Below are 26166 nucleotides of genomic sequence, written 5' to 3'. Positions count from 1 at the left end.
CTAGTTAAAATGTTTGTTCACAATTGTACATAAAAAAAAAAACCATACACAAAGAAGAAAATAAAATGCAAAAGTTGCCACTTTCCAATATATATACATAATTGTAGAAGAGTACACATGAATGATATAAAAAAACATAAATAATAGAAATAAATTATGTTAAATATTGATAAAAAAAAAATGTATATATAATTTTACAGTCGCAAGAGGAATGTGCAACTGGCAATAAACAAAACACTTGTGTTTCTTGTATTATCATTAAATTTAAGAAATTACATAATATAATATTAATTCAACAAAAGTACGATGTACGAGTAGTTTGCCAAAATCAAGGCTTACAATATGTTAAGTCTTGAGAAATTATTAGGTAAGAAAAAAAAATTGTATAATGTACGGGTTTACAATGTTCTAAACATGTGCATTGTAGTATACACATTGTTAAAATTCCTAGTTAATAAATTATTATATACCATTGATTTTTTTATTTTAAAAAAAAGTTATCATTAACACCACAACTATGCTCTACTAAGCTTTTTAGCAGCCTCATACTCAAGAACAATTGAGTATTGCTCAAACTTATCTGTTGGTTGTTAAAATCATTACATAAATAATTATATTATAACACCAACTAATTGTAAGTGAATAACTATTTTTATTATTATTATTATTATTTTTTTTTTTTTTGTTATAATTATTATTAATTACTTTTAATTCTCTTCTCACTAATCTGTGCACCTGTTTAAGTCTCTTATCTGAAACAATATAAATGAAAATTTAATTTTTGTTTAATGGTTAATGCGAAATAAAATATTATTTGAAACATGATATATTTTAACTTGCCAGTCTATGTTGGTCATAGCAATAAAAATATTTAACCCAATGCATAAAAAGAATAACTTAATAATTCTCTGATGATATAAATGTATTTTCTCGTGTACAGAACAGGTGTTTTTAAAACTAAAACTTACACAATATTAACATTTTACAAGCCTAATTAAATTATTAATGAGCAAAACACATGTATAATATTATACATGTGTTACACACATAATATCAATTTTTTTTAATGATGTTATTTACAAATAGTATTATGAATACCAATTTAAGTTGTTAAAATAATCCTATTAAGAAAACATCAGTTATATTGAAAAATATTCAAATATAGTTCTGTTATGAGTTTAAACATATTAATTTAGGACATTGAATTCTTCTAAGAAACATATAATCACAAATAAAAAATATTATCAATATTTTAAAAATTTAAAAATAAATTAATTGAAACTATTGTAAAATTAATTTAATACAAACTAAAAACAATTTAAAACTAAATTTTCATTTCTGTATAATCTTTTTAAAATCTGACCAACTAAATAATCAATTTCTAGTAAATTAAAGTTTAATTTTATAAATATATTTAAGGCATAAATAAATTAAAAAGTTAAAGTTTAGTAAGTTACAAAACAAGGTACTTTTAACTAAATAACATAATAAGTTATTTTTTATAAAAAGTAACTTTCAACTTAATGAGTAAAATGAGTTAAATTATTTTCCATGATATGCAGTTATTAATCAGTTAAATAATTTTAAAGTCATTTTAAGTTAATTTATTTCTACCCCATAGACATAGATTTAACATATATTTTGTTTTATACAAATCATTGTTTTTATGGAAAAAAGAAATGAAAAGAAATGGGAATGCTATCTATTAAAGACTGTGTTGAATACGTTATTTTTAGATTTCATTAGAGATAAACATAATTCACATAAAAACAACTGTATATACATTTTCACAAAGAATCACAATCTTATCTGACAACATAGATTTCAAGTTTTTGATAAATAAAATTGTCAGATAACCCAATTTTAACATATAGAAACATTGGTGTCTCCTTCATCTCTTAAAAACATTATAACCAAAAATTAATTTAAATAATTAATATCTTCTGTTAGTAGGGTTGTATTATTAAATAACTTCAAAGTAATTTTTTTCCGTCTATTACTCTTATTGTGTATTATTTTTAATAGATATTTTTGTTTTGCTGTAAATAATTTTATCAAGTTTGCTTATTGTACTTTGCATGGTTTGTAAGTTTAGAAAAAAAATTAAACTGATTTTTAACAATTTTTTTTTTTCTATTTGTTCCATTTAACTTGAAAAAACTACAAGTTAAGAAAAAAGAAAAACAAATTTTAACTTTAAACCTAACTTATACAATCTTATCTATACCTAATAACTTAACAAAATAAAAAATTACTTTACTTGCTTAGCCTTATAAGTATATATAATAATTAATTATACAATAGTTATTGCCTAAACAAATAAAAAATATTAATCTAAAAAAAAATTCATATATAATTTTATTGGTTTTAAATTGGGTACTTACACAAATTAACTATTATTTTATTTTAATTAACAGACATTGTTAATACTTAATAATAATAATAATAATAATTAAATATTGTTTACAATAAGTTATATAATAATTAATTTTAATAATTTATATTTATATTGTTTGTATAGAACAATTAATCATGAGATTAATAATAGATAATCATTATCTAAATTTGTCAGGTAAACAGCAAATTTCCAATTGACTTGTAAAATCAATACTTTCACAATTACTTGAGTAAATAAATATAAAAATAAACACTATCAAATAATTTTAACACAAATGAGGTAAACTGTAAAGTCAGAGATACTATCATGCATCAAGCATAAATTAGAGTATCAAATATAAGATGGTAGTTAAAATCTAACACAAGTATGAATTGGTCAAGTATTAAGTTAGATTTAAAAGAATTGTAAAAGTATAATTATTGACATTTAAAATGTATTATTGTTCTTAATTTAAAATAAGTCAAATAAATAAGAATATGTAGATATTATAAAATAATGGTAACAGCATAAAGTTTGATTTCTATTTGATATAATGCTCGGAATGTTAATGTGATTTAATAACAAAAGTATACAACTAAATATTTAATTTCCAAAAATAAAAATAAATTAGTTAAATCTAAAAATACCAAATAGCTTTAACTTTTTATAATAGAAATAAAAATGTACTTAATTATTAGTCAACCTAAATAAAATATACATAACAAAAATTAAAAATAATAGGTTGTAAAAACTATGGCTATCACATATTAACATTATTATTTTCCTTGCATTTTATAATTTAAAATTATATTTGGTTTGTTCTACTTTAATTTTAAAATTAAACAAATAAAAATTAGCTAATAAGATTCTAATAGTGGTAAATTATATGTTATTATAATTCATTACAAAACAATAAAGTTAGCTGTAAAATACTGTTTAGTTTCAAAAATAAATAATAATTTCAATGATAATTTAATCAAAATCATCATGTATTTATCATAAATGAGTACAATATACATTTAATTCAATTTTATTTTATTTGTAATTAAATTAAATTTTTATTTTTTTTTTTTTTTGTCAATAATTAATTTTAATCTAATTTATTGATAAAATATATTTAGTTATTGCAATAGCAATAAGGATAGATTTTATTTAAAAGTAAAATTAATTAATTAATTAATTATGTATTTTTACAAATGGATATTTATATGGAAAATTTGATACACTAAGTATGCATTATCTTGACTAAAAGTAATAAAATTAATTGAAATTTAATAAAACACAAAATGCTAATTACAAATAAAAAATTAATTAGAAATTCTTTAAAACTATTTATCACAAACGTTTAGGAAATTATAATAAAGACAGGGGAAGAAAAGAAATTTGAAATATAACTTTATTGACTAATAGTATTTTTTTTTTTTTTTAAGAAATTATCTAAGTTAATTTTTTAATAATAATTATCTTTTATTCATAAAATTACCTTAGTTATGTTAATATCTTGAATTTGCTATGAGCTGGAAAAAGGAGGTATTGGTAAGTCTGCTAGTAATGAAGCAGGATCCAAAATATTAGCCATGTGTGACTGTGACAATCTTTCAAGCGATCTAACATCCATGTCAACAGCCTCCAATGCTCTTTCTAATTCTTCAGTTTCTTCGCGAGAAGGTACATACTGTCCATTTTTATCAACTTTAAAAAAAAAGAAAATAATAATAAAAAATTATGAATCAGCATTATTAACATATTTAATTCTCATAAATACTTACCAGTAAAGAGATCGTTAAACGCATCTACAGGTATTTGACTGAACACACTAGTAATATCATCATGATCATCCAATAACCGTGAAGCATGACTCGCTAAATCAGCTGCATCTAAGCCAGCAAGTACTTCATCACCAACTTCCACCTCATGTGTAATAATATTACTACCAACTATTAAAAATAATTTATTATTATTATTTTTATGATTTAAAAAATGAATCATAAAGCAAGATAGAATAGACTGTAGGTGAGCATTATTTCATTGGGTTGATGGTGCCTTAAGAGATTTATATCTAGAGGTAAATGATAATTAAAACCCTTGAACACTATCTTGACACAAATATAATTTATGACAAAGCCAACCATTAATATTTTCCCAAAGTACACGAGTTTTAAACTAATCGTTTCCAGTCCATTCTATCTTAATTAGTTTGAATTAATCTTTACCAGGATGTAAATAAATATCAGGATTGGCAACAGATGAGTAAAGTGATGTAACATCACAACTGATATTTTGAGGTAGATCATTAGTACATGTAATTGGCTCAATAGTATTAGGTTCAATTGTCTCTGTGTAAGGTGGAGGCTCAAGAGGGAATTTAGGCAGTTGCTTTTTCTTTTTACTACGTTTTGACAACTTATTAAATGGAGCATTCTTTGGCCTTTTACGAGGTTTAGACTTGACAACAGGTACTTCCTCAGTCTAAAATTAATTTTATTATTATTTAATGTAAATTAAATACTGACTTGTATTCATGGTTTCATGGTTATTTCCAACTTACCAGAACTATTGTGTCTTTAGAGTATAAATGGTCAAAGCATAATGGCTGTACATCACGAATATTAAACACAGCATTAGTACACGGACCTTGATTAGTTCGTGCGGAACAATGTTCAAAAAGGAGTTGATCAACATTTCGTAAAATATGTCTAAAGCAATGACGAGTGCATGGTATAGCAGGATAGTGACATCTTTCCAAACAGCATTTTTGCTGCACCATACACACTCCATCAATACTGAAAAATACCAAAAAAACCCAATTTTAATTATTTGTTAAAAATTAATTTATGTTTTAGATTGTCAAAATAATATTTAATCATGTTAAACAACTTATTTCTAATAAATAAATAAAATAGCTTAAATATAATGACTAGTAGTATTAACCTTTTAAATTTAGGTTTAAAATCAGACTCTTGGCATACTATTTGGTTAATACAAATAGGATCATTTCGTACAGCATTTGTCAATGCTAATACTAAATCAGGAGATGGTGAGTTATCAGGAAGATTAGATATTTGATGAAACCTTCGCCGAAGTACTGATCTCAAGTTATTCACTTTAGCATCTCGATCCAAAGGTTCAATTTGATCAGGAGGTAACCAAAATCTTTGATACGGTGCATCCTCTAATTCTAAATTTAATGGATTATCAGTATCCTCACCATCAGATGAAACTAAATCTATAAAAGACAAATTTTTAAAACTATTAATAAATTAAACGTAATAAATATATAACCAACATTATACTAAATAATTGACTTACCTAAAGGATATAGATTTTCCCTCAACTTAGCTTCTTTATCAAATTCTTTTAGTATCCTCTGCAATGTTTCATGTCTGGTTCCACAATCTTTTTGCCAATTACTCAATTTGGCATATTTTCTTTTAGGTGGAATAGTAATGACACTACAGCTTAGCTGGTTCTTGTCATTTACATTCAAAGGGTCCATTTTTTCAAGTTTCTTATTTCCACCAGGCGCACTTTTCTCAGCCTTATTTTTACTTCGTTTTTTAGCTTTTGTCTTTTTTGGTGAAGATTCGAATACAGTGGACAAACGATCTTTAACTTGTTCTGGGACCTCAACAGGAGGAGGTGTCGTAGATATAGTATTGCACAATACTTCTTTGAACTTCTGAACATCATCCTTAAGATTTGGTTTATTTACTACGGGATCAACAGCTGTATTATTATTCTTTACTATCTCAACAGGCTTAATGACTTGATTTTTAGTTTTAACATTAATTTTAGGCAATTTAAGCACAGGTGGTCTAACTTTTGATGGAGTAATGAACCGGTTTTTTAGTACAGTTTCAATTTTTTCTTTTTTACACCCCTTGCGGTCTTTTTTTGATGTGCGTCCAGACAGTTGGACATGTCCATTACATTTGACTCCGCCATCAAATGTACCCATTGAAAACATGTCCCGGGAAAATACATTCTGCATTGCTTTAACCGTTTAATTATATTATTGGTTACCACATTCCGCCTCCTGTAAATCAAAGGTGATAAAGTTAATAAACATGTTCTTATTAGCGACATGGTAACGAGAGTGGTGACATGATTAAAACATTGTAACGCGTTTGAAACGTATCACCTGGAACAGTGTCAGTTACAGTCGAAAACTCAGACGACACAAGTTCATTGATAGTAATGGTCACATCACTCCAAAAATTATCAAACGACAAATACTTTTAATTTTCTCACCAATTCTTAAGTTTCGATTGAATGAGGTCTTCGGTGAGCACCGACTTCCTTCGCTGAACACTCACAGTGACAATGACCACGAAGTCGATGACAATAACAACAATGTCGAATTCCTTCGGCACGATCCGGTGTTGTTGAGACACGAACGATACACGGACATCGGTCGACACGCAAAACGTCAGGCGTCCAAGCGTGATCCGGGGGCACCGACGTTCGGGAGAAAATAATTGAAATTGAAAAATTATAACGAAATTCGTGAATTATATTTTTACCGAATAATGATAGTACCGTGTACACTGCTTATATATATGTATACACATATATATATTATAAAAATATAATAATAATATATATATATATATATATGTGTTTGTGTGTGTGTGTATAACGAGTAATTTATTATTATTACTTTTTTACTTTATTTTTTACTATCAATGCGCAAAACACTGATATCGACAAACGTAAACAAAGCGCGTTATCAGTGAAGCGTACGAATACGGACGGCGGTCCGTGGTATTCGACCGATGCGCCGGCGCCGGACCACTGGGTGCGCATTCCTTACCGACGGTAACGGCGGTCGCGGCAGTTACGGCAGTCGCCGTGCATCGGCACGCAACGGTCGAGACGCACCGGTGGGTTGGCGACACTGGCGTGTGTGTGTCGAAATTAAAACGCGGGTAACAACTACTCGTCAAATAGCAAATAGTCACCATCGCAATTCACGAACAATATTTATTAATTATTTCATTAATTATTTATTATTGTGCGTTAAACTTTCACAGACCGCGATTGACTCTTCTCGACAACCGTCGTGAATTCTTCATGAGTTGGCTGTCAAAACTCGACAGCCGTGTATAGTGTGTCTCTGTTCCGTATAAATACCAAAGACCTAAATAGCTACTACATATTCGGTATTATTCTACAGTATTGTTATTCTACATTATTTCCTCAATCACCGTGGTCCATGATCATTGTACATACTAAAAAAATGTCATTGCGTGAAGTAAAATAATTATTCATAATATACATACGTAAGACTGTAAAATTTTTAAGTCCCCGCGAACAATGTTTTTAAGTTATAACAAAAAAATTATTAATATCGTTTACGTAAATATGTAATTTCGTCCAAATTTAAACTTCGAATGTTTAATATATTTTTTAGATCTTTAATTTCAGCATAATCTACTAATAAAGAACTTTGTATACAATTTTCAAGGAATTTGACCAAGAGAAAAAATGTTTATTGACATTTGGAAAAACAATAACTTATAAGTTATAAAGTTATAACTTTGAACAACAAAGTATAATATTATTATTTATTTGTATTTGCTATTATATATATTTTGGATTTAGATTCTGGACGAAACAATGAATTGATTTTATAAAATGAATGTATTTTTTTCAACAAATTAAATGAATTTTATATTTGGGGTGTTAAAAGTGAAAAATGCGCAGTATTTTTCTTAATAATCGGAAAAAAAACAAAAAGATAAATAAGAATTTTTACGCTAAATCAATTTTTGACGAAATTTATTTCATTTATTTGTTATAAGTAATTCAAAAACAAACAAACAAAAAATCGTAATAACTTGAAATTTTCATGTAGTATTCATATTACCGTTTTTTAAGCATAGTATAATTTTCGTAATATCTTTACTATTTTTAATCTGTTTTTAGAAGATAAGTTAAACTTAACAAATTATGAAAATGATAATATTATATAATGTCTTCCAAATTTTTCTAAACTATTAAAAATATAGATATTGAGCGACCCGTCTTCTTTGCACGAAATATTGTTATCGTATAGGTATAGTGATTTTAAATTCAATTTGATATGTAATTTACAGAGATCTGTCCAATAGGTACACTTAAAATTGAAACTAATTATAATGCAAAATAAACTCGCAAGTTTTTTAAATAATATAACAATAGGTGTGACAAAAAATAATATGATTACGTATTTATACTTATTTAATTAAAAATATTAATTTAATGCAATTTACAAATATAGTTAGATTTAATAATTAATATTTTAGAGTGTTTTGAGTTGTTTTGCTGACTAAACCACCCACAGAATCTCTACTTGAACTTAACTACATGTCTACATAGGTATAGAACATTGCAAAATTGATTGTGATTTCCGATGATTGATTTCGTGTTTAGTCGTATCTTAAACTTTACAGCTTCAATTGTTTGTCATAAAATGTTTTGAAAAACTGTAGGCTACAGTAAATGACAGGATATTTATTTTTGAACAATGATCAAAGATTGTATTTTTTTATTTTTCTTGATATTGTTTTATTGAATCACACGAATATAACTGTACAGGTTCCGATTGACATTCCCGAGGTACGAGTTATTGACACCAATGAATACGGAGTTATTATCCTATTTCACATTATAGATAATTTTCCGAAAGTACAAAGACACGAATAATTTTTCGTTTGGGCTCAGGTACAGTGATTTCTGTTAGTTTTTATTGTTAGAGAGTTCGTATGACCCATGTGAACCGGTAACGAGTCTTACATTTTCTTTGTTTAACTTTTTCCAGATATGTTCTCAAGTTTGTTCCACAAGCCGACGTAGAAGGAATACCATTGCGGTGCAGAGTTTAAAAATGTAAACCTAAGATGTATAAATAATACAGGTAAGCATATATTGTAACTGTAATATTGTAAGTACACATATAGTTTTAATTTTTATGATATGTAGGCATTTAGCTTGCTGTAACTTATAAGAGTGGCAGAGAAACCGCATATAGACTATTTTGTTATGTTATTTTAAAAACTACTTACAATTCGACTTTACATGATAATTCAAATTATTATTTTAAAATGAACTTCATATATAATATTATTATAATAATAATTTATTTTAATATCATTATTAAGAGAGAAGAAGAGTGTCAAATAAGAAAATTATGTAAATTGGTATTGATGGAAATAATTTAAGAAATCTGATCCTGTTTAAAAATCTATTCATGTACACCATGATTATCATTTATCAATTATAAATAATTACCGTAAATAACCGTTTGTTATACAATCACTGCTCATTAGCTATAACTGTAGTTAGCTTAGATCTGTAAGATTGAAACACGTGCTGTATAGGTGTGTGCACCATAGATTCGTTACTAAGAGATCAGGTGGTCATAATTGTTATGAGTAGCAATACTCAGTGCAAGGGCTCAAATACCATCATTACCAAGGTTGGTTTCCAGACGAAACATACCTACGTTTTTACTCCAGTACGACAAATTCTTTAACAAGAAAAAAATAATCACCAGCCTTTATACACGTAATAATAATATGAAGCCAGAGTTCCGTATTTAAACAAGGAATTGACGTCGCAAAAAATAGGATTTTCCTTATACTTCAAACCTGTATAAGGAGATGATGTGAAAAAAGCATATACTATGGACGAACAGGTAAGAAAAATGACAAGATTATAGTGATACGTTTTATATTTTTATTTTGATAAATCGATAATCCATTACATATAGAAAAATTGTAGTACCTATACCTATGTATAAATAAGCTTAGTGAAGCATGAGTAAATAATGTATTCAGTGTACCGCATTTTAGCATAGTTATATTATAAATAGATTTTGGCTTAATTAAATCGGTATATTGATACTATACAATATATTATTACATATTATATGCAAATCTGGTTGAGGTGGATTATATACGACTTCATTTAATTTATGTTTCTATAGGTTTTGCGAAGCCTTGGGCATGATTTGACATTGAGAATGAGATCATAAAACTTATAAATTTTGAATTTACTAAAATAGTGGTTCCCCTCACCCTTCTTTAGTGATATCAAACATTTAAATTGCAACTATAATAATTACTGGATTTTTTTTTTTTTTGTCCTTTGTTTTAGATATTAAATATATTATAAGTCAAACCAAGTGTAATTTGACAGAAAAATTTACGATGAATATCTGAACTGCAAAATATATTTGTAAATTAGGTACGTACGTAGGTACTTAACTACCTACTAATAAGTAATAACAAAAACAAATGATACCTAGGTATCTATTTTATAATAAAAATCAAAATAAATATTTTTTTAGTGAATATTATAAAGTAGGTACCTAGATAACTAAAATAAATGTATTAAATAAGTTAATTAAAAACTAATTAATACTTGAAGTTTGTAAATGTTTGTGATTTTGACGAATTTTGTAAAAATCTGAACTTAAAATGCACCATGCCACCATATACAAAAAATTTTGCCTGTATATTTTTAACATTTTTATAGAGATATAGGTAAGAAGAACTTATGTAGGATCTTTAATCAATTTTTCAAGAATTTAATTCAAAATTAATTTTTATCTACATCTACAGAAATAATACCAATAACATTTCTTATACCTATAACCTATTAATAGATCAAAAAAAGCCAAAGTATTTTTAAGACTGTACCATATTGTATGGAAATTTATAATATAAACGTTCGATGACAATTTCAAGCATTTATGGTCATTAGTTTTTGAATTATAACAAAATTGTTAAAGGAAAAAATATTTATTTTACGGCTAAATATACAATGCTGACAATGCTATACAAATTTGAACTTAAAACACTAATAAAAAATTAATTTAACTTGCCGAAAGACATTTTTTTTAAATAAAAGTTGGAAATCGAAAGATTTTTACTTCCCCAAAAAGTTAATAATAGACACAAAAATTGAAAACAATAAACATCATTGTAAAATTGATGAATGTATTAATACGCCACTCAAAATTTAAATTTATACATATGCTCTGCGATACACATGTATTAGGTACTTAAAAGTTATAACTTTAATATTGCAATTTTATCGTTTCAGAAAATTATCAGATAAATTTAAAACTTTAAGGCATTTGAATCGTGAGGTTCTAGGCAAGTATCCAGTTTTCTCTCTTATCTTAACGTATCTATTTATTATCGAACATTTTAAATAGGTAGGTACAACATTTTCTCTGGAAGCATTGAATCATGTAGCACAGTATGTGTTAGTGTGATACGTGTACAATGTGTAAATTTGATGTAAATATATCAGTATAATTATAATATGGTAGTAACTAATATATTTTTTAAAGTCTGTATTTAAACCATCAATTTATAATAATAGAACATCCTCCTACATCCTTATTATTTTGATGATCTATATACTGATTACTAAGTAATCTCAAACATGTTTTCCTTTTTTTTTTCAACGATAATAGTCTAAGTGAGACTAAGCTACAGATTACAGTCTTAAATTGTAATATATCATTCTCTAATCTACTCGTATATTTATATAGTTGTATCATTGTTTATTTATTGATTATTTAAAAAAAAAAGTTGTTAACTTTTAGTAAAAAGCATTTAAAAAATTATATACAAAGTACTTGTACATAGTGGCACTGTAGTTTACTCTACCGACTTATATGATAAGATATTGGTATCTATATACGTTGGTTTTTACTTTTTTACATTATAAAACCGCAATTTAATAATTGTCCTAAATCCATATCCAGTAGGCAGTAACCATGGCCTACAGAACCATTCAAGTTGAAAAGGCATGATACTAATGATTGATGGCATCAATAAAATTGAAAAATTATTTATTTTTTCATTAAACGAAGTCTTGAAAAGTTAACTTTAGATTTTTAGTAGAAGCAGTGGAGACAGTAGACTGATTAATACACTTTTGGTAAAGATAGGTATTTAACAACATAATATTTGATATAAAAGTGAATTATATTGGTATTTTTGAGGGACTTAAAGTGAAAATTCCAAGTACTTATTTTAGTAATTGGGGATAAAATATTAAGTTAAAATAGGAAACCAAATTTAGGAAAAATTGACTTTCTAATTCAATTTGTCAACTTAAAAACAAATAAATCGTACCTACTACATATAATTAATATTTCTATATAATATTATCAAATTTTAATTTTCAAGATATCTCGAGATACTTGTACAGATTTGAAATGTTTGATATTTTTCCATTAAGGACAATAAAAATTTTCATTTAGTCAAAAAACTCGAAAATTTTATACAAGATTCCACATTAACAATTTATTTTAAAACCAAAAAACCTAAAAATACAATATTTTTTATCTGATAGATCGTCTTTGCTTAGAATTATTTTCATATGCTATGATTTATCACTGATTTGAAATTTATAATGTAATTCACAGCGATTTAACAAATAACCAAATACACTTGATCTGTTTAAGTGTTGATCGTTATCCAACGTACAGATTATTGATCACCTACTTTCTTTTTTTAATCAAGTATAAATGATACAATACTAAAATAGACTTATAAGTATGTATAAACAATTACTATTATTTAGTAGAGTTTTAAGTTTAAAATAATTTTTTTATTCAGAAATTTCTAAAATTAGTGTAGAAATTGACATATTTAAAATTTAAATGTAAGATATACTCTATTACATAGAGCATCTCAGAGACTTTTATAGATATTGTAATTAAATTTAAGTTATAACCATTTTAAAATGGAAATAAAATCAAAATTTAATTTTAAATTTTGTAATTCATTAACATTGAAATATTGTTTAAAAAGTTATGAAACATTTCCATAAAAAAACATAATTGTAAAAAAGTTCATTTCTCTGCTCAAAATTTAAAATTATATGAATTGTCAATGAGATATGTTGGTTACGTATTAGATAAACGACAGTAAAAATTTTTTAAAAATTGAATAATTTCTTATTTAATTATTTTGGATTAATAAAATATTTACAATGTTAAAATTAATTCATCAAAGATATATTTAAGACAATTTTAATGCACATGAATCTTAATTTTTAAAACAAATTTTAAGATTCACATTATTTGTTTAATATATTGATAAATCAAATAACATTGAAATTATTTAGGTGTAGATAAAGAAATAAAAAAAAATAATTAAATAATGAATAATTTTTTTTTTAATGTTTTTATTATTCAACGCATATTCATATTGTACATTAAAATACAGGAGCCAGGATCTTAGTAAGCTTTCTTCCTGAAAGAACAACCTGAAACATAAAAATAATTAATATTATATAAAAATAGCAAAATACTAATTTAACAAAAATTTCAAAATAATAAAATTTAAACTCTTTTTTTTTTATTGATCTTTTTAAGCTTGGGAACTAAAGCCATTAGCTGTAGAAAAGTACAGTAAGTTTTTACAGGTTAGCATGTAAGGTTGGAACACATGTTGTGTATGCACCATGAATTTGTCACTAAAAAAAAATCAAGTGGTCATCCATCCGAAAGAGTGTTGCCAGCCGATGCTTGACATAAGAACACATTAGTGACCGAGGCCAACTACCGCGCCACACCAGGTCATAAATAATACATTCATATTGTCCTTAAAGTTTACATTATTTTATTTTTAAAACATATCCCAAACAATGGAAATTAATTTTGACAATAAACTTAAATGACCATTACTAAGGACATAAGTCTCAATGTCTGCAAAAGTGATGTTTTCATTTGAAATAAAATAATTATATAACATACATTGTAAACATATTACACAAGAAAAATTATCTCCTTAAAGAATTAATAAAAATTAAATATGAATCAATGTATTAACAATTAATAATCTTCAAGTTTAATTAAAAATAATATTGTATAAATATTTAAGTCAACTATTAGAAACTTGTTTAATTCTAAAAATAAATTAAACGTGTAAGAAGGTATTTAATTAATTTAAAAATAACATGTTACTAATATATGGTAGAATACATATTATTCCAAAATAAATAATTAAAATGAAATTATAAATTATTTAACTCAATTGATGAAGTACCCATCATACAATAATTGACAATTTTTAAACCAAATATAATATTGTTATTCACTGAAGATGTCTAAAGATAAATATTAAATTTTACAAAAAAAAGGATCATAACATATTCACGTTTAACTACCTCCTTCATAAACTACTTGCTATAGTGGATAGTCAACAGGAGTTTGGAAAACTTATATGAAGTAACTAAGGCAGTCACCCAATCATGCTCTTAACGTGTGGTAAGTATTAATTTTAAAATATCACCTGAATATACATTTAATTTAATTTATAACAAAGGTCCTAAGACAAACATTGTTAGAAAAACATGGCCCTCAACTTATAACTTGTTTAGTAAGAGAACTCAACACAGTCCAACAAAAATCTGTTTATTTGCATCCTTGCACATTCTGTCGTAGTATTCCCACACTAATTAATCAATAGACAAAGACTGCTGGATTATTTGAAAGGGGAAATGAATTCCAAGTACGTTATTTCACTGGATAGAATATTTATATAATTATAAAATAAAATATAGCATATACTTTAGATTCTATCATGAACTACCAGATATTAATTTAATATTGTTGTTATAGGCAATCTATTGTATGGATACGGTCATATAATGAATATTTGTAGGAAATATTTCGTCAAATCCATAGAATACATAAATCATACATAACATAAATTATTATAGGTACCTAATATTTAACTTAGCATAAATCTAACTTCACTTATCAAATAAAAATATTAAAAAAACATTATAGAGATATTAATAATTTTTTTAATGTACCTTCAGTTAATCTAGCTCTTCCTCCAGTGGGTTGGCATAAAATTGTGGAACATCCGGTACATATAACTACGCTCTGAGCGTGACTGAATACAGTTGTGATTTTATAACATCCGGGGCATTTGACATCCATAAAGAAAGAATTTGGGTGTTGGACAAGACGCTTTAACTTGTGTTTCCTGCGTTCTTCAATAGCAGTAGGATGAAGCAAATCTTTAGCTAACTATAAGACGATAGAGAACACATCATATTAATTGAATTCAATAACAAGTGGTATTTAGTAGAATACTTACAGGCATATTGTCTTATTTGAAAGATTGACACAAAATTAAGTATTATCTGAAAAGAATTAAACAAATTAATATTTGACTCATTTGGTTAAAAAAAAAAAATGAGGACGTAGGTAGGCATTAGACGTATTTAGTATATAAATCATACCACTGTAGGTACGCGATAATTGGCGACTAAGAGCAAAAAGATCAAGTTTAACGAAAATTTGTTGATGACAAAACAAGACGTTTAGTATCAAGTATAAGTACAGTTGGGTCCGATATGTTTACTATTAATTTTGACACATACAATTTGAAAACCACGAGCACCATAACCTAAAGACGGATTCGTGCGGACACGGTTCTGATAAGCTACTTTCTGATTCGCGAAGTTCGCGTTTCCAAAAACATTCTTAATATTATTCAAGGGGATTTTAACGAACAGTGTTTATTATCCAGCGGTTAAGGGCTAAGAACGAAGAATTATATAAATTTCACTTACCAGTCAACAAAAAATGGGTCTTGAAGCACGTTTTCATGTGTGGACAGACCGAAACGTTAACAGAGAGAGAATGATGGTGAGGACGGAATATAGCCGACGCCGTAATCATGGAGCAAAAATCGTCGCACGGCACGACAGTAGTCTGAAAAGAAAAAACGAAATCACTGTCAATATTATATTCTACGATAACGTTGATACTGAACACCTTAGATCATATAAGCTGAACACAATGTAGAGAAGAATAGTGATATTAAATATGAATCTTTCTTACTCTGTCTATACCACAAATGTGGTTATAACTTATGGTTACGTGACGAAGTCTGATAAGACATCCTTCAAAAATTCTAAAAAACAAATCTCATATCACTTAAATGCTATACAATAATTTGTAATTTGTAATAATTATGAAACTACTTTTATTATTTTAACGCAACTTTTTCAATCACAAGTTAACACAGGCAATTTATTGTACAACTATTTCATCTACATAAAACCAATAGAAACATTGATTATAATCAATGATAGCACAGTTCTGCAACCGTGGTCTATACCATGAGCTGTACAATGAATTCTATGTTAGCGCCGTAAATTAAACAAAGATAGAATATAACACTCTTCTAATGTATTTGAAAATTGTTTTCTATTTTTTTTTCTCTCTCTCTCTTCTGGCTGCACTGCGTTCAAGTTAGATAACGAAGAGTGAGAAGCGCATGCCACCCATAAAATAAGATAATGTTATCATTCATTCATAATTCAAATTTCAAATCAAAAGGCAAACCCGTTATTGCTTATTGCCTTTTAGTTTTCATGTTCTTAACTGTTAAATGCTCCGATTATTTATTGTTTCTTACATGTAATTTCATCAATCATTGTGAGCTTATGCATTGTAAATAACTTATTATAATACTTTTTATTGTTATTTTTTTTTTTCAAGGAATAAAATGTCTTCAGCTGTACCTAAGTACCTTGGCTTGCGCCCTGCACCATATTATTGGAACCGGGAAATGTTTTGGACATTCAAATAGCGATCCGTGCAATGGGAGATCGTGCATTCAGTTTTTCAAGTAAGACCACTGAGATATTTAAGCTGATCGTTTGGGTTTCTGTTCATTTGTGGGCATACAAATATTTATGGTTATTTTTACTGGTTATAAAAACTCTTTATTATTATTATTATTCAATACCTCATAGCAAAGGATCAACCATAGTTATGACTTTATTTATTTTATTTTTTTATTATAACTACATGCTTATTTTTTATCCTTTAAAGATCACCAGTATATGAAGTGTTATTGGTTAAGATTTTCTGGCTTTCTTTTGAATTTATGAAATGCACAGGATAGTACATCGCTAAAACACAGTTAGGAGTCTAATCTAATTTCAACTATTTCAAGAAAAGAACTGCATGTACGTATAAATACAACATCTTGTCTAGAATGCTGAATTGAATGTAATAGATAACTCAACCATTGCTGTGTAAGTTTTAATTTTTTTTTTTTTTTTTTTTTTCATAAAATATTTTTTAAATTTAGATCTGTTTGAATTTTATATCTATTATCCTTGTTTATAGTCCTAATATATTATGAAATTAATTAAAGGCAATGTAAGTATTTTACTATTTGTTAATTCTATAATAGTTTATAATGTATATTAGGTATTGATTATAGTTTTTTTTTTAAGCAGTCCATCCATGTTAAATAAAAATTGTTGAAAATAAATTTGGAATTTTTTATAGACAGAAATAAGTCCTTATGTGTTGAATTAATTATTAATACAGACTTGCAATTCGCATAAGATTGACCAATGTCCCATATTTGAATATGCAATTCTATAATATTTAAATTGATTTAATCTAATAATACATTTTTAATTTTCAGGAATTCAAATATGTGTGTATAAATTCGATATGAAAAATGTATGCTCTTAAAGATGGTAAAAAACAACTATTTTTCATGTATACATTTTTGTAAAAGCTGTTTATAAATCTTATTTTATAATAGCTATATTTATCTGTTATTCAATGAAATAACTGACTGATGCAGTTACATGAAAATTAAAATGTAAGTAATACCTACACCCTATTTATTTTGTTTAATTGTAAAATTATAAATATTTTATTTTAGCTAATAGAATAAGATGCCTATCATGCTGAATTGCTGACGTTCCAATGAAAAATGAAACAGATGCTTTTAAAGATAACATAAAAATTGTTGTAGTTACAGTAATTCATGTTACTTAATGAAAGTTTATAAACTAAGTATATAATCATATTAATGTATTATGTTTATTTTGAAATTTCATTAAATTAAATATTATAATATCATCACTAATTAAAACGTTCACTGTAGGGTGTTGCCATGAGGCGTCATTTTTACATTCATTTTAAACTATTTTTTTATTAGGCCAGTGTTGCATTTTAATCTTTTTTTATTCGTCAACATTGTTCAATGTATATTACTGTATATTTGTGTGCAATCCGTACCTCAAATTTTTTATTTTCCTAATGGGCATCATAAAAGAAAATCTGTAAATCTGACCAGCATTGGGGTATGTGTATACAAAATTGAGCTGTAGAAAATATGTTAAAAATAAATGTATTGTTATTATAGTTGACTATGTATTATTTACAATGAACTAACGTAAATTTCACTTAAAACACTTGGTAGTTAAAATATTTATATTAATAAAAGTATCTATTTTTGTTTGCTTGAGATTGTTGGAATACCTTTGAGTAAGAAAGTTTTCTATTTTGTTAACATAGTCTCATAATTTTTAAAATTTATCCTAATCTAATGAATAAAAGAGCAACTTATCCTGTTAGATAGAGAAATGTTAAGCTTCTTAATAGATGTATTTTATATTGACTAGTATAGGAATTATCTAAGCACTAACAGAGATAATGCCTTAAGCGAGTTTTATTGTGTTTATAATAATTTTTTATTATTTGTCAATTTTATTAAGTATTTGATAATTTATTTTATTGATATATAATTTATGTGACATAGAAGTCCCAAAGACAGCGAGTTATATTATTAAGAAGTTATTCGAGTAAGATGATATACCTTGCTAGTAATGTTTCATAATATTATATTCTATAATGAAGCCGCCATTCTGTTTAATAGGCATACAATACTTTCACAACCCTCTCACAAAAAATAAATGCCTACGATTATCAAACAGTATATATGCAGATTAGTTTGTGTATACATCAACTTAAAATTGTTTAATATTTAATATGCCATTAATTTTAACTGGCAGAGCTAAAATTTAAAAATTTCCAGTATTGCGGACTTAGATTCCTTAACTATGTTGAAGATATTTTATACGTTAGGTAAGTACATATAAATTTTACTAAAATTAATTAACATTCAGTTGAATACAGCAAATAAGTACCTTGAAAAACAAATAATATAAAAATTAAATTATTTATAATACTTAGATAGGTACCTATATAATAATAATTAATAAATAACATAAAGACATACAGCTATTAATGAACAGAACATGAATGTCGCATCATATCCACACTTGTTTTATTCATCTCACAGTCTTAGATTGATAATCAAGTTTGATTTCATTAGTTTGGATATTAGAGTGTTGAATGAATTGATTGATATACAATCAAACTTAAAGGTAGAAATTTGAATATTGTATTGACTTATTTATTTATTTTTTTTTTTTTGAGGTATTTGTTCAGTATTTTAATGTCCATGTGAGTTTAAAGTGTGCATAATATTAAAATTTAGAAATATTACTCATTCAGTCATTACTCATTTTAAAAAAAAGGACATTGTAAAAACATCATTAACAATGCAAAGACATGTTACACTCTATACTAGGTAGGTAGGTACCTCTAACGTTCTAAGCAAAAATAACATAATATTTAAATATTACATTTACATAACATATAATTAATTATACATCATTGTTATTTTTAGTCTAGTCTGTTCGATATTTTAATTGTAGATAATTAGAATACAATATATTATTGCGAACATGAAATTATTATTGCAGGATTGTCTCGCGAAGTTCACCGTAAAAGGACATAATATAATACCTATGTATTATTTATTAGACCGGTATATTCTTCACGATAATAGTGTTGTCTGTTAATGTCTAGGAAAACCGTTATAATAAATACATTAATATATTCAGATGATTAATTTTAATTGATGTAAGTAAGTAGTATACGGGTATAGAACCAGTAAAATTCAGTAATCCATCTAAACCTAAACTAAATATTTACGTTGTTTTTAAAAATGTATATGACGTTTTATTTACAATATCTATTTAATTGTTTTGGGTATCACTAATTTATAACTATATGTGTATATTTAGACGATATAGGTGCGCCTAGCCATCTCACGCTATTTAAAAAAAAATATACACTTAACCTTAATGTTCAAATTGTTCAATATTGAATACATTATACTTATTACGAGTACTTAAACTATTTAAAACGAATTATGTAAAATTATGTCTAGATGACTCGAGCTAACATTTCTAATACGAAACACTTTTATCTTCATTGAACTACACGAGACATTCTATGAAATATTAAATATACCTAATTTATGCTATAGAATATACTTAAATATTGTAGGGAATTGAGCATCCAGAACAATAATAACTTCATTACTTGAATTTTTGTGAAAGTCGAATTTTGCACTACTTACCTTAAGACGCGATTAAAGCAGAGACCAATATTGGGAGGAATTTGAAATTTGGTGCGGTCACAATGATGCAGGGTAATAAAGTATACATAGTAGGTACATACCCATTATAAATGACTTCTGCTACATAGTAGAGTATAGAGGTATATCGTGTTTTATCTATATATATATATATATATATATATATATCTTGTATGGTACCTACGTGACTAACTCGACTTGTTATAGCTAATTCGTGTCAGAATAGAAATTATTCACTTTAATACGGAAATATAAACCATTTCTACAATTGCACATTGTTCATACGTGTACAAAATTTATTTACTATAGTTACCTATATTCATTATAGTTTTAAATTTTTTTTTGCTTTCGAAAACAGTGGCGAAAGTATAAATTCAAATAAATCGAATCAAAAGAAGGTTCAACAAACTTGAAACATTTACGCTTAGGTTAGGTCAGGTACCTTAGACAGGATGAATGAAGTAAATCTAAATATCAATAGGTAGTATAATATTTATAAAATGTTTAACTGCACGTGAAATACCCAACACGAATATAATATTAGGTAAGTGACAGCGTAAACGTTTAATATTGATAATGAAACACTAACGTTGGTAACGGTTGATTCATAATTTATTATTTCTATTTATTCTGTATTTTATATTTCTAAAGAAACAGCATTTTTAAGTATGAAAAAAAAAAAAAAAATGAAAATAATATTATTGAATCACGTAGGTACTAAGAAATTCAATATCCAGCAATCATAGCCCGCACAGTCCATAAAAGATTCGTTTGTAGCACGGATGCACGATGCACGAATATACAACGGTAGATGATGAAGCTCAATATCTTATTGATAATAATTACTTGAGTAAGTAGGTAGTAGGCAGATATATCTACAAGTGTTGAACGTTATTATTTATCTATTTTGATTTTTAACCGTTGTGATTGCTACGGAACTCGAAAAATATTTTTTTGCTTATTAATTAAATTTAAATAGGTATATGTTTATAATTTACGTGGCCCGTGTTACATTTTCAAATGACATCATACAATTTTAAAGTTAAAAATTCACATTATAAACAAAATAAATGCTAATTAAAATGCATAATATTTTTAATGACTTTTTTTTACTTTCTATGTTCTGTCCCGCTAGATTTTAATTTTCTAAAAAGTGGTCTTCTAGTAATTTTGAGTTACCCATCCCTGGTATACATGAGGGGGTGACAAGATGGGACTTACCCCCCTCCGCCTGGAAAAATAATATGATCTTATAATAACTATTACCATTATAATTTATAGATATATTATCTAATTACCTAAAGAGCAAATAAATTATTTTTTTTCTTTATCACTATAGGGATTCGAAATATATAGGTAGTCGTATTCACGACTTAGTAGATGTTCACAAGATTAATCATAGATTAAACGTTTATTTAGTTTATATTTTAAGACTTTTTTGACATATTTTGACCTCCTCCCTCCTTAAATTTAATTGATGGGCGCCCGTGCTGGTATACATGATAGATTTCCATTCATTCAGTAGTAGATATATCTTATATAATATATTAAATTTTAAACTAAAAACATATGTGTATTTTACGTTAGGTTTATAGGATATTTAATTTTTTAGCGAAATGTAAAAATCATTACAGTTAAAAATTGTTCATAACATGTATAAAAATTTTAATTTTGTAAAAACATAGATAATGTTCTTACCATTAAGTTTGATAAAATGTAAATTCGCTCAATATTCACTAAATAGGTATAAAATTGGTTATGCTGAATCCGAATTTGGTATGTTCAAGACTGGACAACACTATGTGGACATTGGAGCCATCATATTGAACATTTTGAAATATTATCATATTGAACATTTTTATAAAATTAATACTTACCATTGTTGCTTGTTCTTGAAATAAAATACTCGACACTCGACCGCGTGCTTCTATCTCATACCTATAAGTAGGTACCTATGTATATTTTTGTGTTGACAATGTCTGTAGACCACCGTGAAAATCGAATTTAAATGTTATTAAAGCCACACTATTCGTAGATGTATGTGTGTGTGTTTGTATGCATGAATGTATGTATATATATATATTATTAAAGTATTGAACATAACCGTTAAAATACCAGAAAATTGTACTATTCCAGTTTATTCATTTTTGACACAAATACACACGCACAAAACAATGCGTTATTTGTAGGGTAAATGTAGGTAATATTACCTATACCGTATAGGTGGCAATAATTATATACTTATAAATACACCTGTCACCTACTTACTTTACTATATAGCACGCGTACTCGTACCAAAGTCACCGCAATTAAACGGATAACTACTGCACGCCTCATTAGATGTGTATTTTTGTTATTTTTGTACACACACACACACAAACACACGCACATATAAGTATTATTTGTATGAACAGTTTTACAGTTGTCGTAGGTATACGTAAAAATGATTTACGGCCAAAGTATGTTACATGATAATAATATTATGACTTTTTGTGATAAATGTGCATACTTATAGCGGAACACTATTTATTCACGGTATCGTTATTTGTTCCTGGGAATTGCGAATTCCACATTGTTTTATCTTCAGAGTAAGAGTAACATAGTGTTGTATAGATCGTACCTATCAAGTTACAACGGCTATAACTATTATATTATGCAGTGTACACGACGAGAGAAATCCAGCCAACAAATACGAACAATTCTCGTCAGAATTTAGGGATATGTTTTTTTTTTTTCCAGAAAAAGTCGACGGACAAACACAATACTATACATAATGAGACAATCGAGACATATTTAAAAACCTGCAAAGTCGCCCTGCTGCAGTAACCTGTGCTTTTATGTTTTATAGTAAGTCGACGAGTGTGTTCCTTGTCATCGCGTAGATAGCTGCAGGCAATAAACGTGGATGTTTTGGATATGGATTTAAATTTTGAAAACAAATTATCACTGTAGACGAAAAGCGATCAGGAATGGAAACCTTCGGCCAACCCAGTATGTTTCCAACAATATTTTTTATTGCTATTTTTGATTTAATTGTTTATCCGTACGCATCTATAATACTATACACACTGCAGATCATTGTTACTACAGCGATACAAATCTATATACCTACGGTATAAAGCGACTTATCCTATCGATCGCTACAGATCTGTACTCGACGATTTTAAAAAGATCTAATCGTTTTTAAAATTTTAAAACATCGAAGTGGCCACGTTTTATCCTTTTCTGGTTACATACATTCCCCCGTGACCCGTACACTGGATACCAAAAACCAAGTACGGTCGGTTAGCGTTTGGTCGTCATAATACAGGTAGATGGGTAGTATACCTATTTTATTTTGTGTTACGATCCCGAGACGTACGTTGTCGTCGACTTATAAGCGCAGGCGCCACTAACCATTAGTAATAATCAATAACAATTATTATGACAATAATTCATTCGGTACCATCCGATGATTTTGAAAAAAGATAAAATCACGCAAACGCTTTTGGCTTTGTTCGAGTCAAAATAATGTTATACGAAGGCACCAATAAAAAAAAAAAACCACGATACTTAATAAAATGATAAACCAAATATGGATTTTTTTTTCGGGATTTACTCTTCTATTTAGGAACACCTGAATTGGTTTGGACCCGGAATTCGGAGTGGTGGCCCCCGGGCAAACACCGCGCGTGAATGAATTGTCCGAATGTTGGAAGAACCCGTTATAAAACCACACAACACCAATCAAGTCTTAATATATTATTATTATTATTATATACATGCGTGTGTACATACGTATATATATATATATACCGGTTACTGTATATTCAATTTATTTTTATTTTATATATATGTACATTGTACAACGTATTGTATATAATATGTGCTTGTGTGAGATTTTTCTGCGCGCTGCAACTTCTGCATCGGACTTTTATAATATATACGACGACAGCATATTATATATTGCGTGTGGTCCGCGGATAATAATAAATAATAGTAATATATGTAACAGCGTATTATCGTAATATATTATATTATATGTTATACCTATAGCCGTCCTTCGCCGACCGTTTAATCTGTAACAGCTGAAGACTCACAGCACACCGTTCTATGCAACAACCATAATTTATAATAATATTAATATGTATTGCGTGTGTTGTACCTACAGTCAGTACAGTCTATGTATGTGCGTATGTATAACCGATAAGATGAGATAACGTTCCCATCGACCGACATACTGGGGAAAAAACATATTTCGTAAAATAAAAATGGGATAATATAATAAGGATTAAGAACCGTATATATAGCTTGTCGCGAGTTACCGTGTGAGACGAAATCATGAAATTCGAGTTTCCGCTCGAAAATCGTAGGTAAATTCCATAGTCATACTTATAAATTATAACATTATATATTATTATTATTATAGACGACAGTGTTGTCCCGCTACAATATAGGTACGTACAAAACCCAGATGGAATGCGCATTCTTTCCGCCCGATTCGCGTGGTGATAATAATCCTCTTCGCGGCCTTCGTCGTTTCAGTCGTGACAATAATATTATATGCATTATACATAACACACATATATATGTATTATATAAATACACCGTTATACATCGTTCAAAAATCATCAATGTTAGTATAATCAATCGCTATATATACGATATCGCTAATTATATGATTTTTTTCTACGGTTCAACGATGTAGGCACGTATAGTGTCCATAATATACTTGAGTCGTTTAAGTCTCCGCCACTCCGCGATGTAATAATAACGTGTGATGGAATCGAAGATGTGTACGAGTAATATAGTATTATTAATATGACGTTAGTTCGTCGAGTACTGTGGTATTATATTATATCGTAGTAGATATTTATACATAACATGAAGTATGTTAATGTTAAATTATGTAGGTACCTATTTTAAAACTTGTATTACGAATATATTGTGTGTCGTCAAAAACATAAATATTTATTCAGTACCTACTTCGTGATAGTATAATTTATAAATTAAAATTGATGAAATTAATGTGTGTAATAAGTATTACTGGAAATTCAGCTTTAATACATTGAATAGACCTTTTTGTAACCACAATAATAATTTTACAAATATATCGAGATTATTAAGATGACTAAGCAATAACCTTTCTTCGCTCTCTTTTGATACGGAAAAAACACCTTACGTAACTTTTTACGTGTGAACAATTATGATTAATACAAATGTACGTATATTATAATATTTTCTATACTTTTACATTTGTCATTTATTACGTTTATTGTGAATAAATTATCTTTCTATATATATTCTGTATTAATCCATTATAAAAAATTATATTCAAAATAAAAAGGTTAATTGGTCAGGATTGACTTGAAAGTAAAAACGAAATTTTAAGTTTTTATATTGATAGAATCTATTGATAAATCGTATTGAAAATAAAGGAAAATGTGGTAACTATCCGTGTGTCCAAAATATACATACATATATTTTGAGCAATTTATGTACACTGCTTGCAGGTATATT

At 27.1% G+C, this 26166-nt stretch overlaps 2 protein-coding genes and 2 long non-coding RNA genes across 5 annotated transcripts; 2 read left to right on the top strand and 2 right to left on the bottom strand.

Moving 5' to 3' along the window:
• Positions 1 to 138: 138 nt before the first annotated feature.
• On the bottom strand, positions 139 to 6959 carry LOC112594007 (INO80 complex subunit D-like). Its single transcript, XM_025338594.1, has 8 exons — positions 6629 to 6959; positions 5687 to 6413; positions 5309 to 5603; positions 4926 to 5160; positions 4591 to 4846; positions 4147 to 4314; positions 3861 to 4069; positions 139 to 752 (listed from the first exon to the last, which is right to left on the bottom strand). The coding sequence occupies exons 2-7, from the start codon at positions 6366 to 6368 to the stop codon at positions 3888 to 3890; spliced, it is 1818 nt and encodes a 605-aa protein (XP_025194379.1). The 5' UTR covers positions 6369 to 6413; positions 6629 to 6959; the 3' UTR covers positions 139 to 752; positions 3861 to 3887.
• A 6591-nt stretch (positions 6960 to 13550) lies between these two features.
• Positions 13551 to 16076, bottom strand: LOC112594060 (40S ribosomal protein S27). 2 transcript variants are annotated; one of them, XM_025338673.1, is made up of 4 exons: positions 15974 to 16076; positions 15496 to 15541; positions 15206 to 15425; positions 13551 to 13651 (listed from the first exon to the last, which is right to left on the bottom strand). In XM_025338673.1, the coding sequence occupies exons 2-4, from the start codon at positions 15499 to 15501 to the stop codon at positions 13623 to 13625; spliced, it is 255 nt and encodes an 84-aa protein (XP_025194458.1). In that variant the 5' UTR covers positions 15502 to 15541; positions 15974 to 16076; the 3' UTR covers positions 13551 to 13622. The 2 variants fall into 2 exon arrangements, with proteins under 2 accessions (XP_025194458.1, XP_025194459.1); XM_025338674.1 differs by lacking the exon at positions 15974 to 16076 and adding an exon at positions 15641 to 15782.
• A 640-nt stretch (positions 16077 to 16716) lies between these two features.
• On the top strand, positions 16717 to 17890 carry LOC112594061. Its single transcript, XR_003114630.1, has 4 exons — positions 16717 to 16844; positions 16908 to 17037; positions 17244 to 17449; positions 17851 to 17890. It is a non-coding gene; the product is annotated as an uncharacterized LOC112594061 (long non-coding RNA).
• A 15-nt stretch (positions 17891 to 17905) lies between these two features.
• On the top strand, positions 17906 to 18581 carry LOC112594059. Its single transcript, XR_003114629.1, has 2 exons — positions 17906 to 18033; positions 18097 to 18581. It is a non-coding gene; the product is annotated as an uncharacterized LOC112594059 (long non-coding RNA).
• Positions 18582 to 26166: the final 7585 nt, after the last annotated feature.

Source organism: Melanaphis sacchari, unplaced genomic scaffold (genome assembly GCF_002803265.2).
Source record: "Melanaphis sacchari strain LSU unplaced genomic scaffold, SCAv2.0 Contig21_pilon_pilon, whole genome shotgun sequence".
Taxonomy (NCBI): Eukaryota; Metazoa; Arthropoda; class Insecta; order Hemiptera; family Aphididae; genus Melanaphis; species Melanaphis sacchari.
This window is presented reverse-complemented; position numbering and strand designations above follow the sequence as displayed.

Bases quoted from the DNA above. Each gene is read 5' to 3' on its own strand.
- LOC112594007 (XM_025338594.1), bottom strand. From the start codon at position 6,368: ATGCAGAATGTATTTTCCCGGGACATGTTTTCAATGGGTACATTTGAT. The intron at 4,847-4,925 runs GTAAGTTGGAAA...AATTAATTTTAG, and splicing joins CTAAAGACACAATAGTTCTG to ACTGAGGAAGTACCTGTTGT. The intron at 4,070-4,146 runs GTAAGTATTTAT...TTTTTTTTAAAG, and splicing joins GTTTAACGATCTCTTTACTG to TTGATAAAAATGGACAGTAT.
- LOC112594060 (XM_025338673.1), bottom strand. The intron at 13,652-15,205 runs GTACATTAAAAA...TTTATGTTTCAG, and splicing joins AAGAGCTAGATTAACTGAAG to GTTGTTCTTTCAGGAAGAAA.